This window comes from Nilaparvata lugens, chromosome 4, assembly GCF_014356525.2.
Source record: "Nilaparvata lugens isolate BPH chromosome 4, ASM1435652v1, whole genome shotgun sequence".
Taxonomy (NCBI): domain Eukaryota; kingdom Metazoa; phylum Arthropoda; class Insecta; order Hemiptera; family Delphacidae; genus Nilaparvata; species Nilaparvata lugens.
In genome coordinates this window covers 4,040,330-4,061,022 of record NC_052507.1, presented here as the reverse complement: position 1 = coordinate 4,061,022, position 20,693 = coordinate 4,040,330, and the positions used below count along the sequence as shown (strand labels likewise).

The following is a 20,693-nucleotide window of genomic DNA, read 5'->3' as shown; positions in this document are numbered from 1 at the left end:
AAAATTGCAGAAGCTCCGAAATATTCCTGAGAAGAATGAATTTTGTTAAATTTCTATCACGATTTTCTCAAAAATGACTTGACCGATTTTTTTCAAATTCATACCCTGTATTTATCAGCTCTATTAACTGGCATGAGTCTCTTCCCTGAGAAACTGACAGGGGGTCTACCCCATCCCTGAGAAATTTACTTTGTAACCTCCTTCTCGTGCGTGAGGTAGGTAGGTAGAGCAGTTTATTCAAAAGAGCACAGTCATGTCGATATTTTATTTGTAGAACAGCTGTATTGACAACTTTTAAAAAATCCTCAAATTTCATAATTCAAACAAAGGAAAATGTACTCTGATACAATAACAATAACATGGTTTTAATTATTTAGCCGCCAATCGGCATAATGTTATTCCCCGAAATTATCCTCTTTTAAGAATGAGGCTTATAGATCAGTGAGCAAGGAAAGTTGTGTGAGTGTATCACACCAGATTTTTTCTGTATGATATTATCTCGAGCCTGTAGCCTCTGAAATTCTGCTACTCAATTAAACATAAGTCTGGTGAATCACTTATTAATCCTGAGAGTATTTTTGATACTCATTTCCATATTCATTTCGTAAGATCCTAGCATTCCCAAACTAGGATAGTTCCCTGGATCTTGATTATATTTTGAATCAATATGAGTCAGAGTTGTAGCTTGGAATAGGAATAGAGTACTACCTATTTTTTCCTGTGACTTATAAATCTTGAGAGTTATTTTATCACAAACACTTTATGATATAACATATCATTGAATGAACATAATCACTCATACTTATACCAGAATAAAATAAAATATAAACCAGCAAAAAGAAACCCTTTTCCCGCTGGTGAGAGTTGCAAAACAGTAAAAGAAAAACATAGTATTTCGAAATAATGCAGAAAATTTGGGTTACATTTAACTAATGATTTACAATAGAAACTTTGAAACAGCAAAATCATAATAAAATCAACAAATTTTTTGTTTTCTTTTTGGCAATAAATGAATTTGATTTGATTTTGATTTGAAATATTGTGCAGAGAAAATACTATAAAATGAAAAAAAAAGAATCAAAATTATCATACATCAATAAAGAACTGTAATCCATTCTAATCTCTCTCTCTATCTATCTCTCTAATCTATTTTGGTAGAGAGTTAGTTATCTGTCCATTCCCAAAGAATGGACATCGATATGTCCAAAGCTCCGCCAATTTATGTAGATGCATAACAATATTATCTATTTTATCTATAGTTATTACAAATTGATTTTTTTTCATATTATATACTGTCTGTCTGTAGTTTTCTGCTCGTAAGCAGGTCCTTCTATATGGCAGCAGCCCTCCACTCTCTTCTATTCTCTGCCAGTCGCTTCGTTGCATAGTAGCTCATCCCCTCCTTGATGTCGTCCAACATTTTGTAACTTCTCCCTCTTCCTCTTCTTCCCTGAATGGTCCCCTCCATGGCATCCACCAACAAGCATTGCCGTCTCATCCAATGTCCCAGCCACCTCCTCTTTCTTCCCTTTATCACATCCAGCAGACTCATATTATATGCAGCTTAATAATTATCTTCTTAATTTATATTTTGTAAATTCATCCATAGTTTTGCTGTATTGTAAGCTATTGTATATAAGTGTAAAAGCCAGTATATATTGTAATCTACATAATCTACTCAATCAATCAATCAATCTCTCTCTCTGTCTCTCTCTCACACGCTCTCTGTAGTGGAATGAGAGAGATACGTCCATCATTATCAGAGTTGAGAACAAAGCTTCAATTGCAGTCAGTGAGGGTGGCCGGCTGGCTTGCCTTTGATCTGTTAAATATGTAGATGAGCTGCATCACTCCATTATTCGATTAGAGCTGGGCACTAGGCCAGGACGCCTAGTCCGACAAGTTTGAGGGGTGTTTTGGGGGTAAATAAGGGGGTGGGAGCCCCCCTCAGGGCCCAAAGAGAGAAAGTTCAGGAGGGATTTGGAAATGGAAGGGCGTGAACAGTTGGCAGCGCCAGGAATTGGTTGGGGGATCGTTTCTCATGAGGATGAGGTGTGGCTGACTTGAAAGCGTCGGATTTGAAGTGTGGAACTCAGTCTCTTGAAATAATTGGAACGGATTGATGGTTTATATTACAGTATTTGAGGCGTTTTAATGTGTGAATAGATATAATTCTTCATCCGGTTTTGTAGATTTCGATACTTCGTGTAAAAACAACTAGTGCATCGGTGTACAAGAACACATCTTATTTGTATAAATGATATGCCTCACCCTGCCATTTTCATTTGAAAATAGAGCCTGAATAATTGGCAGCGCCAGGAATTGGTTGGGGGGTCGTTTCTCATGAGTATGAGGTGTGGCTGACTGGAAAGCGTCGGACTTGAAGTGTGGAACTCAGTCTCTTGAAATAATTGGAACGGATTGATGGTTTATATTACAGTATTTGAGGCGGTTCATTGTTATATGAGGTAAATTCATGGACTTTGAAGCTGTATTGCAGCTTTCATTGAAGCTGCAATGAAAAGATTGGATGCGTATGAGTTAGAACTCTAATCTAATCCTATTCCAGTTATAATAATGCGAAATATTTCTTCTATGTTTAGTTTTGAAGCATCCAAGTTTAAAAATCTACTTTCTAAAAATCTGGTGTGGCGCACTCACACAACTTTCCTTGCCGTTATGAAAATTGATCACTGACGCTAGTGTTCCCGCGCATCTCAAGTCTACTATTCAAATATTTGAGCCAGCTGGTGACAGGGCAATAACGCTGGAGACACACATGAGGTCTGCAATCTCTTCATAGTGGATGATTTAATAGAATCAACAATAATTTGCAATTGAATAATCACATTTTCTCGAATTTAAAACTTATTTTCAATTTTAGGTGAAAATGTTACTGAACATTAATTATAGAGATTTTCATGCTCAATCTACTCCACTTGATTTTTTTTGTTTCAATTGTATCTGAAGCCTGATAATTGGGAATCTATCTGCATTGATGGGGCGGAGCTACTGAAATTTTTACAGATATGGGACTTGTGGCAGTTGATAGAGCTTATCGATGACTATTTTAGGTATGAATTTGATAAAAATCGTTGGAGCCGTTTCCGAGAAAATCACGAAAAACCCTGTTTTTGACAACATTTTCGCCATTTTAGCCGCCATCTTGAATTGCATTTGATCGAAATTGTTCGTGTCGGATCCTTATAGTGAAAGGACCTTAAGTTCCAAATTTCAAGTCATTCCGTTAATTGGGAGATGAGATATCGTGTACAGAGACGCACATACACTCATACACACACACACACACACACACACACACACACACACACACACACACACACCCACACACACACACACACACACACACACACACACATACAGACCAATACCCGAAATTCAGTTTTTTTGACTCAGGGGACCTTGAAACGTATAGAAATTTAGAAATTGGGGTACCTTAATTTTTCTCGGAAAGCAATACTTTCCTTACCTATGGTAATAGGGCAAGGAAAGTAAAAATACTCGAGAACTGAAAATTTTGTGAATTGAAGAACTACAAGACTGATCCTATTTCGGACTATGTGTTACTTTTTGTGTAGTTGAGAAGTTGATATTGTGGTAATTATTCATATTGAATATTTGACAATTTCTTAGTCTTTTTCATATAGGACTATGTGTTATCTAAATTTGGGAGAGGAATAGCACAAGGTTACCTTATTTTTCCTCTAACTATCATTTTGATAATGTACTTATTGTATGAATTAATAGAGAATGAATAAAGTTGTGGCTGTATAGGAGGATTTTGAGTGTTTCATGGATGGATAGTGTGCCTTATACCATGGGGAAAATTTAGCACAAGAAGATATCACATGGTAAAGGGCGCTTATGTTCCAATTTTCAATGTTTCCCAGTTTCTGAGGGCTGAAATATAATTGATTATTTCAAATAAGAATGAATAGTTATAATATTACTTAGGAAAACAGCGTGGCCGTTTCTCTGCCTTGCCACTGCTTTATATAGGATACATCTGATATGATATGACCGGTGAAGGGCGTTTATGTTCCAATTTTCAATGTTTCCCAGTTTCTGATCATCTCAATTTCCGGTGGTTGGGAACGCACGTAAAAGCTGAAGGTACACTCTTCTCTCATCATCATCATCAGTCTCATCACCTACGCACAAGCCTAAAAGTGATTTGAGCGTCATCCTCAGCTACAAAAAAACAACCATTCCGAAAGAGTTCATACTCTCAAAATGAATTTTCAATACTTTGTTTAGAAACAACCAAATGAACTACCAGCGAATCAAAGTATAAGGGAAACACATCAGATTCGTTTTAAAAAAATATGCATCACCAAGTCATTTTCATTTAAAAATAGAGATACCTGAAAACTTGTTCGATAACCAGTAAAACTAACAGTAACTGTATTAATTGGGTAATATGGTCACTGTAGTGGAATCTCTGGTGAGTCTGGGTAGAGGTCAGGTCAAGCAGGTGATTGCCCTGATAACTGGACATGGCCACTTCAGGAAACATCTCCACACAATTGGACTCAGAAATGAAAGCCAGATGTGTAGGCTTTGTAATCAGTCTGAAGAGACTGCTAAGCATATCATACTGGATTGCGAAAGTCTTCGAGCTAGAAGAATGGCTCTGTTTGGCTGTAAGCAACCAGGTGAGGAATGGGATGTTAGTATAGGGAAAAAACTCCTGGATCTTGTAAAGGACACGGGAGTTGGTTTGCCTAACTAACATACTTTTGGGACACATAATAAGCTTCGGTAGACGTGTGAGGTTCCTCGAATCTTTGGATCTTGAATTCGTCCCTTCAAAACATAAACATAAACATAAACATACTGTAGTGAAACTCAGTGCTTACTGCCATCTACCGGCCAAAAGTGGAATCACATCCATCCACGTTGTCCTTCCACCAATCATAAGAGAGCAGGTGAAGCTTGTGGGTGTGTCTTTAGGCATTGCTCTCCATTTCACTCTCTCGACCAATCAGGGAAGAAATGGGCGGAGCATGTGTCTTTGAGCCTGTTCTCAAACTGAATCTCACTCCTGATTGGTCAAATGTTCTCATTCACTTCCTATTTTACAATATTTTTATTGGTGAGTCGATTGTCAAAATTGTATATATTGGTTTGATTTTTTTTAGGCCTTATTAACTAGTAGTTCTGTGAACAGTAGGCCTCACGCTCAGTGAGTTACATTGACCTGTTGTTATGTTTTCTCAAAAAATAATGAATAATTTATCAATTTAAAATGTCTAGAAAAAAATCCTTTATAAACATAGAGCTTTCTGTCCTATCGTACCGTGACGTGACGTCCCGGAATGTGAGTGTGAGCGCTGTTATCAGGTCTGGCTGCAACTGTCTACAACGTTGATGGAAAGATACATTTTCAAGATGTTCGATGTTTTTGAACAGGTAGTATTATAGTCAACTGTCTACTAACGTTAATGGAAAGATACATTTTCAAGATGTTCGATGTTTTTGAACGGGTAGTATTGTAGTCCACTAGACAGATGATTTATGATGAATAATTCTATAGTCTGATTTTTACGGTGATTTTGGCGTATGAAGGAGGCTCCTTTTTCCTTTTATATTATCCTTGAAATGCAAAATTTCCAAAAACCTTGTATATACGTCGACGCGCGATTTAAAAAGGAACATACCTGTCAAATTTCATGAAAATCTATTACCGCGTTTCGCCGTAAATGCGCAACATAAAAACATTTAAACATTTAAACATTAAGAGAAATGCCAAACCGTCGACTTGAATCTTTGACTTCACTTCGCTCGGTCAATTACTTGATTTGGCAGTTTTCTAGAACTGATGATGAAAACATGAATATTCGGTGTATCAGTGTCATTATTGTTTCTATAACCAGCGGATGATGGATCTGAGAACAAACAAATATTAATCATCAAATCAAATCTTGATCAACTAATATTTATGTCATTAAAATTGTAGCCTAATAACGCAATAACCATTGTAATACAATCAACATATTGTATTGTTTGCAATTGAAATATGACGGGGCAAACGTATTCAATCAGAATCAATCTCATTGCCACAAAAAAACTGGATCAGTCATGCGGGTTACTAATTCAACCTGATGTCAGATCCACCTTAAACTGACAGCATTTCTTATGAATAACAGCAATGCTTCCCATTAATACAATGCTGACAGTTTGAAGTGAAACTTTATAACCCGCACTGATATGGAGTGATTAGGTTTAGTTGGTTTAAATCATAACTTCTTCCATCATTGATTTGTCATTTATTATTTAAACAAAAAATATAATTTCATACTTTACCCCACCAATAAAGTTGATAAATACTGAAGTTGACACGGTAAATTATATCTGAAACTCGATATTTGTGGATCAAATCCTTAGAGGTCCAAAACAACATAAAGGCATTATATTGTGTTTTTACTTTCCTTGCCCTATTACCATAGGTAAGGAAAGTATTGCTTTCCGAAAAAAATTAAGGTACCCCAATTTCTAAATTTCTATACGTTTCAAGATCCCCGGAGTCCAAAAAACTGGTTTTTGGGTATTGGTCTGTATGTGTGTGTATGTGTGTGTATGAGTGTATGTGCGTCTGTGTACACGATATCTCATCTCCCAATTAACGGAATTACTTCAAATTTGGAACTTGAGGTCCTTTCACTATAAGGATCTGACACAAACAATTTCGATCAAATGCAATTCAAAATGGCGGCTAAAATGGCGAAAATGTTGTCAAAAACAGGGTTTTTCGTGATTTTCTCGGAAACGGCTCCAACGATTTTGATCAAATTCATACCTAAAATAGTCATCAATAAGCTCTATCAACTGCCACAAGTCCCATATCTGTAAACATTTCAGGAGCTTCGCCCCATCAATGCAGATAGATTTTCAATTATTTGGCTTCAGATACAATTGAAACGAAAAAAATCAAGTGGAGTAGATTGAGCATGAAAATCTCTACAATTAATGTTCAGTAACATTTTCACCTAAAATTGAAAATAAGCTTTAAATTCGAGAAAATGTGATTATTCAATTGCAAATTATTGTTGATTCTATTAAATTATCCACTATGAAGAGATAGCAGACCTCATGTGTGTCTCCAGCGTTATTGCCCTGTCACCAGCTGGCTCAAATCTTTGAATAGTAGACTTGAGATGCGCGGGAACACTAGCGTCAGGTGATGAATTTTCATAACGGCAAGGAAAGTTGTGTGAGTGCGCCACACCAGATTATTTCTTTAGGGCTACTTTTTATACAAATGAAAATATGAGTGTCAGTACCTTTTCAATAATTATTTTGACCTAGAATAATCTAAATGTGTACTGAGTTATATATTTATTCAAACATGAAGGCGGTACAACATTAAATAATACATAACCTATAAGAATATAACCTATTTTTTCGGACATTCTATTATTTATCAAAATTTGGGAACAGAATAGTTTTGTTGTTCTATCCCGATCATATTCATATGATTTGTAATTGCATCAAAAAATAAATAAATAACCACGAAAGACGTCAGTCAATTATCACATAAACACAGTCTATGGCCCAGTTGCACAAAACCATGTTAAATTTCAATCATGATAGAATGTCACAAGAACCAATCAGTGAAACCTTATCCGAAAAAATCTCCTCTGGTTGATTCTCGTAGCATTTAATCATTATTAAAATCTAACAGGATTTTGCGCAACCGGTCTAAAATTCGATGAGTGACCTACTGCTTTCTCATTCTGTGTGTTGAACATCTGAATATTTGTAATATTTTTGCACCTTTACATGAAAATTTATCGTCTAATGTGAGCGATTTACTGGATTGGGGGACATTTGTTCTGGTGTTTTATTCAAATATCTGTTGATTCTCTAGGGACTATACTGACTTGATGTCAATCAATAAATGAATTTTCTATTCCAGTTTCAATTGATAAATGAATTCCCTATCCCAGATTTGTGTTATTACTGGGAAGATGATATTTCTCATGAATGAATTACTATTAATATCGGGGACCAAGCTTCGCTCTGGAGTACAAAAGCATAAAAAACTATCACGAAAGAGGAAATTATAATAACATTCATACAGAAATGTTCTATCTAATAACACTAAATATTGAGATTAATTTCCAAAGGAATGCAAGAATTTCCCTCACAAAGGCCCAGTTGCACAAAAGCCGGTTAAATTCTAATCCTGATTAACTTCACGTGAGCCAAATCAGAGAAGACCATTTCAAAAAGATGGATCTACTGCAATTAATAAGGATTGAAAATAACCCGACTTTTTTGCAACCGTCACTAAGTACCTGATTGAATGATAACAAAAGTTCAACAGCTGAGTCATAATTTTGACACAGTCCCAAACACATGAACTCGCTCACTCACTTCCATCACCAACAGACGACGAGATGATTATTATCAGCTGTTTTTTCAAGGATGAATGATAATTATCGTTTTAATGTCCTTCAGCAATTTTTCCCAGGGATGAGACCTAGTGCAATCGAATCTTTATATTACAAACCTACTATCTTTTGAATTTAGTGAGAATCATTAGAGCCGTTTTCGAGATCCGGTGAAATACAAACCTATAAACATCTAAACAGAAATTGCTGGTTTAATAGAATAGGTTGAAGACTTTCGCCCAATTGTCACTATTCGGCCTTCATATACAAACAATTTTCAAATTGTTGAATTGTTCAATTATGAAATTGATAATCGATTGAGCCGTTTTCGAGATCCAGTGAATACAAACATCTAAATATATAGACAGAAGTTACTCGTATAATAGTATAGGTTTCTACGATCTACATCTGATTACTATCATTCTAGATTACAATTATAGATTACGATTATTCTCTCCAAGATGTCTCTCACAATTTGGTTATTTTCATTATTCCAGGTCTGTAATTTTTCTAGAAATATACCACTTTCCACAGATAAAATACTATTAACCTCTCTATGTGTCATCATAGATGGCACACTATATAATCCACAACTTAGAAGAGAAGCTCCAAACGTTTTTATTATATTATCATGATCTCCTGAACGTTCGGTATCAAAAATAGTTTATGTGGCAGAAATTGAATGAGTTATTCAGAAGCTGAGGGCAAGGAGACAAGTCCAATAAATTATGGTAATAACCGCTACAAGACTGCATCTACCACTTGGATAAATTCGATAAAATTCCTCTCGTTTTTTCCCCAATAATTCGGCCAATTCTATTTTATATTTTCGTGTAGAGTAAGGGGTATTTCGAGTATCGAACCGTGAAGTTTGTGGTTGATCGAGGAAAGAGATGCGGTATAGAAGAGGAAAATGGAGAAAGAGAGAGGGAGAGAACTGGAGAGAAAGATAGAGATAGAGAGAGAGGTTAAGAGAGAGTGTGAGCTCAGCGGAAGTTTCCTCTCTATTCAAAGCCGGTGCTTCCCCAATTTTTTTTCTGTAAAATTAATAAATCAGCGGTTAGACGGCAGGATAAGAAATATTTTTGGCAGGATGGTACCATGTGTTTCTGACTTGTTTCGGAAGAATTAATCATCTTTTTCTCCAGTACAGCATAGAAATTAAATTCATATCGGGGTTTTGGAGGTAATAAGTCACGAAGGAGCACTATCCACAACATATTTTATGTACATGACAGCTATATTCATACATGTTTTTACCATCTGTTAAGATGTTATCTATAAATGGTTTGTTTTATTCTTATCTATATTCTCAAATCGTGATTTGGTGTAGAAATTGAAATGGACATAACCTATGTTTAATATTTGGTCAATTTGAAACTAAATTAGGAAATTGAAAAAGTTTTGGGCAATAGCCTGTTTTTTTCTTTTTCGATCATTGTATTGTTTGTGATAACCCAATAATTTGAACAATACTTTCCTGCCCCCTCAATTCATAAGTTATTGGATCTTGGAATAAGATTGATTCTTTATTGTTTCCTACAATAAGTAAATCATCAAAATGATAGGGAGAGGAAATATAAAATAACCTTGTGCTATTCCTCTCCCAAATTTGAATAAGGTTACACATAGAAAGAAATAGGTTAGATCTTGTAGTTGTTCACTTCACAAAATGTTCAGTCCGTAATTATTTTCACAAAGTAGATTTTCAAATTTAGATGCTTCAAAACCAATCAGTTTATCTTTCTACGTAATAGTACAGTGATGATATTCTTATGAATATTCATACCACTGGATTGAAAGACTCAGGTATTCAAACTATTTCAAGTCTCAGGAGAGTTTATACAGGCCTCAAGAGTTTTTCACTATTGCTTGAGTGAATCCAAGCTTCTATACTTCTATACTTCTATAGTGAGGTCCACGTTATAATGGCAGTGGAGAAAGATAGGAGAAAAACGTTCTCGAACCTCTGTCTTGTCAATGCCTTCTATATATGGTAGCTGATACAGGTTTATTGATGTAATATCAACTGTTTATTCTCGTTTAAAATTATCAATTCTTTTCTATTGAGCAGAGAAATTATATTCTCCAATTATTCCATAATTAAGATGGAATATGTTGTTAATTGAATATTAATTCTATATTGTTGAAAGACGATCTGGCAACAGAGCAAAGCGAGAAAGAGATCGCGTTATCCGCTTTGTTGAATGATAGACAAGGATACCAATATCATTGCTAATCATAAACATTATAACGTGGACCTCACTGTACATAATAGTACAGTGATGATATTCTGATGGATATTCATATCACTGGACTGAAAGACTCAGGTATTTAGAACAATTTCGATTCTCAGGAGAGTCTAAACAGGCCTCAAGAGTTTTTACCATCACTTGAATAAGCCCAAGATTGAATACTTCCAGTCAAATATTTTACGGAAATTGTAATGAGAGGATATAAATGGTACATGAGAGATCGATTAATTATTGTACTCAAATTATTGCACTCTACGTTAATCAATTACTTTATAGCAGAGTAAAGTTTTAAGGTCGACGTATAGAAAACCTGAATCTCGAAATAAATACCTGAAAAGGTTACTTAAGAGATAGATTCATTATTGTACTTATGCTGCCCTAAAGTTAATACAATTTCATGACAGAGTGAAGTTTTAAGGTCGACGTATAAAATACCTGAAGCTCGAAATAAATACCTGAAAAGACTCTACGATGGTGTCTCGGTAGAGTGAAGGATCCACTCTATTCAGTGCCCTGTCTAATCAATACCAGCTAATTAATCACCTTTGTAGGTCGGGTAGGCAGCTATTTCCTCCCCTATACAAGAAAATTAATTGACTTCGGCAAATAGAGACGAAATTGCTTTGCAAGGGTTAATGAATTTATCCGCTGCCTTCTAGAGGTTACTTTTCCAGAGAATATATATGATTACGTTCAGCGATAGAGTGTGAGAAGAGATAGAGATAGAGATAGAGGTAGAGATAAAGTAGTGATAGAGATAGAGTATGAGGTAGATTTGAAACATTTTTCCAACAAGAAACTCTTTTCCAAGAGTTTTATACTGTACTGGGGTTCACTTTGAACTGTACTCATTCTAATAAATAACTCTAGCGCTATCCATTGAATAGATGCTGAGGCCCGGTTGCATAAAAGCCGGTTAAATTTTAACCGTGATTCATCCCAAGAGGACCAATCAGAGAAGGCTTTGGCTTCTCCGGTTGTTTCTTGTGAAATTAACCACGATTAAAATTCAACCGGCTCTTGTGCAACCGGCACTGGGAGTTTAGAACTTTAATAAACATTTTTGATTTGTATATTGTTTACTTTTAAGCTTTGTATCCCTACAGAGACACACTTACTTTATGCTAACACAGTAGACACACTGGGGTGTTGAACACCCCAATTTAATTTTGAATTTTTCTTTGAAAAATATGAACAAAACAAGTACTTAGCCCATACTTCATCCTTTCTTAATCATTTTTGTTCCAAGTGCATACAGAAATCAAAAGTAAAGCACTGCTTATCAATATTTATACAAATTTTAGAAGTACGTATGTTCCGCCTGAGTGTTGGAGCTTCTAATCCGGTTTGAACGAATGGCTTGATCATTGCCAATGTAAACTTCATCAGAAACTCACGTCTCTTCATTTTATTGTTTTGAATCTCAAATTGTAGAGAATCATAGCATTTATTACAATCTGATCCATCATCCCATACCACATTTGTAGTGACAATACAAGTAAATCTTTGTAATAAAAGTGTTTGATAAAAGTCCTACGTAAAAGACACTCTGGGGTTTTGGACACCCCAAACGAAAAACAAGATGAGCTGGTGACCTTGTAGAATGCTTTTACTGACTGGAAGTGGTGGAGTGTAGTTGACAATAATACAAACCTAATTTAGACTGGGCATAAATTCCCATCTGTTTGATATTGTCAACTGCAAAACAGAAAAAAATCCCTGGGGTGTGAAACATTTATAATCTTAGAAAGATTCGGAAATAAACTTATTTTTGACTTGAACTTATCTCGCCATAATTGTAATTGAAACTTAATTTAACATACTCCGAACGGGAGAGCTGAACACTTTATTAAGTTGAAATTTCCTTCTTGTGCGCTGGAAATGGAGAGTTTGTGAAATCTCTGGTGAGGACCACGTTATGATGTCAGTGGAGAAAGATAGGAGAACAGCGATACCGACTCTCTACTATGCTACTGCCTTCTATGAAGGATATCGGTATATCTGATGTAATATAAACTGTTGGTTCTCGTTTAAAAAAATAATCAAATTATATCTCATTCGACAGGGAAATATATTTTTGTCATAGTCATTCAATTTCAGCTGTTTCACATCCATGAAATCAAGCCAATAAACATCTGATTGTAGAACAAATAAACATATGATTCTCATTACAGCATACTGTAATAAAATCTTATGTTTTCTTCACAGTCGAGTTTGTTCCCAAGTTCAGAATTTGGAACAGCAAAACTGCCGCCTTTTAGCGCTCCAGGTGGATGTTTTGTCAACTACAATCAAGAAATTTCGAAAAGAGATTCGAAACTTGTAAACTAGGTTATGTTCATAGAATGCATGTAGTAATGTCAGCACGAGGTAATGTTTTCTGTTTTTCAATAATTATTCTTTTCTAGATTTTTATGACAAAATATAGTGTAAGCTACTTGGACGTAAATGTCTTTTGCAGTGCACAAATGAAATTCTAGTCTCGGCTAACGCCTCGACTAGGAACATCATTCTCGCCTGCAAAACGGCCCTTCCCGTCCTTGTGACTTAAGATACTATTCTCAATGATCAAATTTTCATAGTTTAGATTGGATATTTTGTTAATTAATAATGTTAAGAATCGTTCTAGCAACGTTGTGCAGCAGAAGATGATAGCTCTATCTGCTTTTTCGAATGATAGACAAGGATATGAACACCAATGTTAACAAAAAAATACTGGTTTATAACGTGGACCTCACGTTAAGCTCAATGGGAAATTAATATCAAATAACTTTCTCTCGCTCAGAGTTTCTCATATAGTGAGTTTCAGGTTATAATGACAGAGAAGAGAGATGAGAGAACAGCATCGCTGATTCTCTGCCTTGTCACTGTCACTATAGATTCTCGATACGCAAACACAATCAGAGAAATAACTGGCATGTGCCGATTTGTCAGAGAAGAACGCCTCGTTTGTCTCTGTCCTAACTCTCTTTTGGTAGAGAGTTAGTGGGGAGGATATTTTTAATATTCTTTCCGAAGAATGGACATTGATATGTCCAAAGCTCCGCCAATTTTTGTAGATGCATAACAATATAATTATCTATAGTTATTATATTACAAATTGCTTTTTCATATCATATACAGTTCAATAATTATTTTCTTAGTCTATATTATGTAAATTCATCTATAATTTTGCTGTATTGTAAGCTATTGTATATAAGTGTATGAGCCAGTATATTGTAATCTACATAAATAAAGTACTCAATCAATCAATCCTATCTCCATTCTGTTCTGGCAAGAGACGGATAGACTTATCTCTCTACTTAGGCTCATAATAGATGCTGTCCTATGCAATTCAGCAAGTAAGTTGAGCACTAAAGGAATAGCGCGGTGAATCACAGAAAATGGGGAGATTGTTCACTCACTCCGTGGTTGAAGGCAAAAGCTCTGGCTTACAAGCCTCTTTAGTCATCAGATTCGAATAGAAGCGCGAGCTTTCCTGATTAAAGGGAGTACAGACTCTGTGCCGTGCTAACAATGCAAAAGAAGTAGTTCAAGAAGAAGAAGTGGGAGAAGAAGAAAAAGAAGAAGAAGGAGAAGGAGGAGAAGAAGGAGAAGGAGGAAAAGGAGAAGGAGAAGAAAAAGAAGAAGAAGTGGGAGAAGAAGAAAAAGAAGAAGAAGGAGAAGGAGGGAAGAAGAAGGAGAAGAAGAAGAAGAAGGAGGAGAAGAAGAAAAAGAAGAAGAAGGAGGAGAAGAAGAAGAAGAAGAAGAAGAAGAAGAAGAAGAAGGAGGAGAAGAAGGAGAAGGAGACAGGAGAAGCGGAAGAAGGAGAAGAAGACTGGGGAGGAACAAGACAGAAGGAAAAGAAGAAAAAAGGAGAAGAGAAAAAAAAGAAGAAAAAGGTGATAGAGAAGGAGATGGAGAAGAAGAAAAAGAAGAAGAAGGAGAAGGAGGAGAAGAAGAAGTGGTTAGAGAAGATGTGAGAGAAGAAGAAGTGAAAGATGAAGAAGGAGAAGTAGAACGGGGAGAAGGGGAGGAAAAGGGAGAAGAAGAAAGAGAAAAGAATAAGAAGATGAGAAGATGAGAATGAGAAGATGAAGAGGTAGAAGAAGTTGTAGAAGGAGAAGGAGGAAAAGAAGTAGGAGAAGGAGGAAAAGGAGAAGGAGAAGAAAAAGAAGAACTTGCTGACAAGCAGGAGAAAAACTAGAAGGAGGATGAAGATGATGAAGATGAAGAGGAGAAAATTATGGAGAAGAAGCAGGAGAAGATGGTGGAGGAGGAGGAGGAGTGATAGAAGAAGAAGGGAAATAAGTAGTTAGAGAAAGAAGGTGTTGGAGAGGAAGTAAAGGGGAAAAAGAGGAGGAAGAAGAAGAAGAAGAAGAAGAAGAAAAAAGAAGAGACAGAGAGAAGAATAATATGAAAGACAAGAGTGCAGTGCGACTGTAGTGTTTGAGGGTGCGTCATATCTTCACAATGAGCACAAGAATGATAATAATTGTCTCTCAAGGATAGTTGGTTGTACTTCTTTCAGACAAAGACAGAATCATCTCTCATCATCTTTGTCACATTCAGTTATGTCAGTGATTCAAAATCTTCAAACTTAGCCGTGGCTTCGGATGAATATCATCCTTTACCTCAGTTTCAAGAGCTGCGTTTAAACTTAAAGATCCATCTCATAGGCTTCCAATGTTCAATATTCCATGAGCACATTTTCTATACTGTAGAAACATCGATTTTGATCACTCATCACACGATCAATTTCAACCCAATAATATCGCTTCTGTTGTAGCCTACTTACAGATTATGGAATTTATAAAATAGAATTTAGTACTCTTTAAAATTGATGAAATAATAAAACAAGAATACAAATTGTTTTATTATTTAAAAGGGTACTATAATTCTATTTTATGAATACAAGAAAGTAGCCCTGAATTCATACATTTTCAATTTATAAAATTATATGTGAAATAAGTGTAATTAGTTTATTCCAAAGTACTATCGGTTCAGCTACACACACATCGATTTTTACTTTCCTTGCCATTTTACCATAGGTAAGGAAAGTATTACTTTCCGAAAAAATTAAGGTACCCCAATTTCTAAATTTCTATACGTTTCAAGGTCCCTATAGTCCAAAAAAGTGGTTTTCGGTATTGGTCTGTATGTGTGTGTGTGTGTGTGTGTGGTGTGTGTGTGTGTGTACTTAGCATCATAATAGATGCTGTCCTATGCAATTCAGCAAGTAAGTTGAGCACTAAAGGAATAGCGCTTTGAATCACAGAAAATGGGGAGATTGTTCACTCACTCCGTGGTTGAAGGCAACTGCTCTGGCTTACAAGCCTTTTATAGTCATCAGATTCGAATAGAAGCGCGCGCTTTCCTGATTAAAGGGAATACTCCGTGCCGTGCTAACAATGCGAAAGAAGTTCAAGAAGAAGAAGTAGAAGGAGGAGAAAAAATGAATAAGAAGAAGAAGTAGAAGGAGGAGAAAAAATGAATAAGAAGAAGAAGTGGGGGAAGAAGGTGGAGGAGAAGGAGGATGACAAGAAGAAAAATTGGTGAAGAGGAAAAGGGAGGTGAAAATGAAAAAAAGAAGTAGGAAACAGGAGGAGAAGGAAAAAACGTAGAATAAGAAGGAGGGAAGAAGAAGGGGAACTAGAAGAAGAAGGATACAGGAGAAGCGGAAGAAGGAGAAGAAGACTAGAGAAGCAGAAGACAGAAGAAAAAGAGGAAGAAGAAGAAAAAGGAGAAGAAGGTGATAGAGAAGGTGATGGAGGAGAAGAAGAAAAAGACAGGAGAAGCGGGAGAGGGAGGAGAAGACTGGAGAAGCAGAAGAAGAAGGAGAAGAAAAAGAAGAACTTGCTGACAAGAAGGAGGCGGAGGAAAGGAGATGAATAGAAAGAAGGAAGAGAAGAGAGTAAGAAAAATGAGGAGATGAAGAGGTAGGAGAAGTTGTGGAAGGAGAAGGAGGGAAAGAAGAAGGAGAAGAAAAATAAGAACTTGCTGACAAGAAGGAGACGGAGAGAAGGAGACGGAGAGAAGGAGATGAAGAGAAAGAAGAAGTAAGAGAAGAGAATGAGAAAAATGAGATGATGAAGAGGTAGGAGAGTTGTGGAAGGAGAAGGAGGAAAATAAGAAGGAGGAGGAGGAAAAGAAAAAGAAGAACTTGCTGACAAGAAGGAGACGGGGAAAAGGAGATGAATAGAAAGAAGAAGAAAGAGAAGAGAATACGAGAAATGAGATGATGAAGAGGTAGGAGAAGTTGTAGAAGGAGAAGGAGGAAAATGAGAATGAGGAGGAGGAAATGAAGAAGGAGAAGAAAAAGAAGAACTTGCTGACAAGAAGGCAACGGAGAGAAGGAGATGAATATAAAGAAGAAGGAAGAGAAGATGATGAGAGAAATGAGAAGATGAAGAGGTAGATGAAGTTGTAGAAGGAGAAGGAGGGCAAGGAGAAATAGAAGGAGGAAAAGGAGAAGGAGAAGAAAAAGAAGATCTTGCTGACAAGAAGGAGAAAAACTAGGAGGAGGATGAAGATGATGAGGATGAGAAGGAGAAAATTATGAAGAAGAAGCAGGAGAAGATGGTGGAGGAGGAGGAGGAGGAGGAGGAGGAGGAGGAGGAGAGATAGAAGAAGAAGAAGGGAAATAAGTAGTTGAAGTAAGAAGGTATTGGAGAGGAAGGTGAAGGGGAAGAAGAGAAGGAAGAAGAAGAAGAAGAAGAAGAACAACAACAACAACAACAAGAGCAAGAAGAACAAGAAGAAGGAGAAGCGGAAGAAAAAGAAGAAAAAAGAAGAGACAGAGAGAAGAATAATATGAAAGGCAAGAGTGCAGTGCGACTGTAGTGTTTGAGGGTGCGCCATCTCTTCACAATGAGCACAAGAATGATAATAATTGTCTCTCAAGGATAGTTGGTTGTACTTCTTTCAGACAAAGACAGAATCATCTCTCATCAACTTTGTCACATTCAGTTATGTTAGTGATTCGAAAGCTTCAAACTTTGCCGTGGCTTCGGATGAATATCATCCTTTACCTCAATTTCAAGAACTGCATTTGTATTTTCATGCTTCCAATCTTAAAATTGTTGGAAACATATTATTCCCTATGATTGAGAAAACATCAATAAATTTGAATTACTCGTCACAAGATCAATTTCAACCTAATAAGTATTTATTTCACTTAAATTAAATTAAGTTTCGCTTATATCTGTTTTAGACATATTTCCGTGACTCTTATCCATTTATCGACCAAATCATTCATGTGATAGAAAAATACATTGGCCCATATGAATAAAACAAGAGCAAATGCTCATGAGCAAGAGCATGGAGCATGAGATTTTGCTCATGAGCGAAAGGTAGAAGCAAAAGCATTTCCTCATTTTTTATGAATAAGCTTTACCTTATAATCTTACCTTATGCTCCTGAACTCTGGAGCAAATGCTCACGTATTTTAAAGATTTTTCATCAGCTGATTCGCTTTTTTAGCCTTACTTTGTTTTTATAGCTCACGGAAGCGCTAAATATGCAAGTAGGGTGCACCGCTTGTGTTTGCGTCGTCTGCTCTGTTTTCTATTTATGAATAGAGTTTTAGGTTAGAATTTTGAAATAATAGCGTGAAAAATGTCATCTCTATAATAATCTTCAGCATATTCTTATGATATCAATAGCCTTCTTATAATCGTCTACACTCTCATCTTCTTAAATGCCTATTTCCTATTTTGTGATGGCTATCTTCATAACAGGTAGCTATCTTTTGTATTCATTCTTTTGTAGGGATAATGGTGATATATTTCATTGTTGAATCTAAAAAGAGTTTTATATTTCTCAACTATTGGTTGTGATCGTATCTGGTATAGATAGTTTCCTCTTCCACATACGAATTTGTTGAGTCATTTTACTATGAGCAAAAGGTGATATGCTGCTCTAGACTAGACTCACCTTTTTTGAAGCATTTGCTTTAAAAGATGAGCAAAGATCAGCTCTTGTTCATTTATACAATTTCGAGCAAAAGCTTTTACTTTTGAGCAAATGCTCAAACTATTTTTTTGATGAGCATGAGCAAAAGGTTTTGCTCACGTTTATTCATAGAAAATGAAGCAAATGCTCCATCAAAAAATCAAATCAAATTTTATTTATCCAAGTAGTTGCATATAAAAGACAAGCTTCACAACATTGAATCGTCATAATCAATAATAAACACAGAAAATACAATAGTGCAATTTTAGAAGTATAAGCAAATGCTCAACTTTATTCATATCGCCCAATGAATCTTTCAAGTCTGTGTCTTCTCCCCGGTCATTGGATACTGCAATCGATCATAATTATTGTTATATTCCAGCAGTTGGTCAACTGCAATTTATAATGAATCTTCAATCAAATTTTATCCAATTTCATGGAATATAATTTGTTCCAGATGCCAGCCAGTACGCGCATTATGTGTTCAATACAATCAAACATAATCAGACGGGGAAAATTAGTTTCGAGGTGAGTAAATTATTATTGTTTTCAACTTATTCTCTTATTCATTGTTATTCATCCATTTATTTATCCATATACGTATTCCATCCACATGAAAAGCAGCTTTAAACTGCTCCAAACCTTGATTTGAAATTATCTTTACTTATTTATCTCTTTCCTGTATGTGGCTACTTTTTATAGAAATAGAAAGAAAAATAGAAATCTCAGTTCCCTTTATGAATTATTTAATCACTACATGTTTCGGACATTGATGTCATTTTCAAGTGATCGCTTGAAAATGACATCAATGTCCGAAACATGTCAATCAAATCAAATCAAATCAAAATTTTTATTCACAATACAAACAGTTGAGGGTCCTGCCAAACCCAAAGGTTTTTCGGCGGGTGCCCAGTTACAGGAAAAAATGAGTTACAAAAGATAAATAATAAACTTAGACAAAATAAATATTACACTTCAAAAATTTTAAGTAAAAAATGAAAGAAAACTGATACAAAATGCAAAAATAAAATAAGAAATATACATCAGATTTTGATAAAGAATCAAAGTAATGAAAAAAGGGAAGAATGGAAATTTATTAGAAAGGAATGAAATAATAAGGAAAAGGGAAAAATTGTTTTACACAAGTAATAGTACATTTTTATTGTTGAGGCAGGCGGCAGTGACAATAAAAGGAAAATTTCAAAACTTCAGCCAGCAAAAATTAAAAAATTCTAATAGTGTAAGCATATGCTGTCGTTTTTAACTTATTGACGTTCCTTAAATTATGCGTACGTTTGTAATATTATTAATTTTATAAATTGATTGTGCTGTTATTATTGAGATACTATTTGTTTGTTTGAGATACTATTTTAATTTGTTTGATTAAATATAAAATAAAATTTTCAGATGAAATAAATTCAACACACTATATATCACTGAGAAATCATTGTTATAGAATATAATAGAGGATGAAGAAGAAAATACGAATAAGAAGGGAGGATACAGAATAATCATATTTTAATATTATGTTTGATGCTTGATTATGATTATTCTGTATTCTCCCTTCTTATTCGTATATTCTTCTTCATCCTCTATTATATTCTATAACAATGATTTCTCAGTGATAGATAGTGTGTTGGATTTTTTCCATCTGAAAATTTTATAGCTTCTTCAAAGTTTGGACTTCTCTGTAAGTAAATATTGTGATTTACCTAATTTATTCTTGAAATATGAATTTGGAATTTGTATTTTGGTTTGTGAATTTGAGTGTAAATAAAGAATAATTTGAAAGTGGCATGACCTGGCTAAATTTGGGGTGTTTTATGAAAAAGAATTATTGGAACCGTCTTGGGATTTGGCCTGTGGTATTTTTCTATGGTGAGGTTCACGTACTAATGGCAGTGGAGAAAGATAGAAGAACAGCGTTGCCGATTCTCTGCCATGCCACTGCCTTCTATACATGATAGCTGTGATACCGGTATATCAGATATAGTATGAAACGTCCATTCTTGTTTGAGATAATCAATTATATTTTATTCGTATAGGAAAATATATATTTTCAATGATTAAAAAATTCATTTTCATAGTT

General features: G+C 35.4%; 1 protein-coding gene across 2 annotated transcripts in view; it reads left to right on the top strand.

The window, feature by feature from the left end:
• The window catches only part of LOC111055389 (Kv channel-interacting protein 2-like), a 434,616-nt gene that overhangs the window by 394,575 nt on the left and 19,348 nt on the right, over positions 1-20,693 (top strand). For both annotated transcript variants that reach the window (XM_039425548.1, XM_022342583.2), the window contains one exon: positions 19,062-19,132. In XM_039425548.1, coding sequence (XP_039281482.1) covers positions 19,062-19,132 — 71 coding nt within the window. The remainder of the gene's footprint in view (positions 1-19,061; positions 19,133-20,693) is intronic.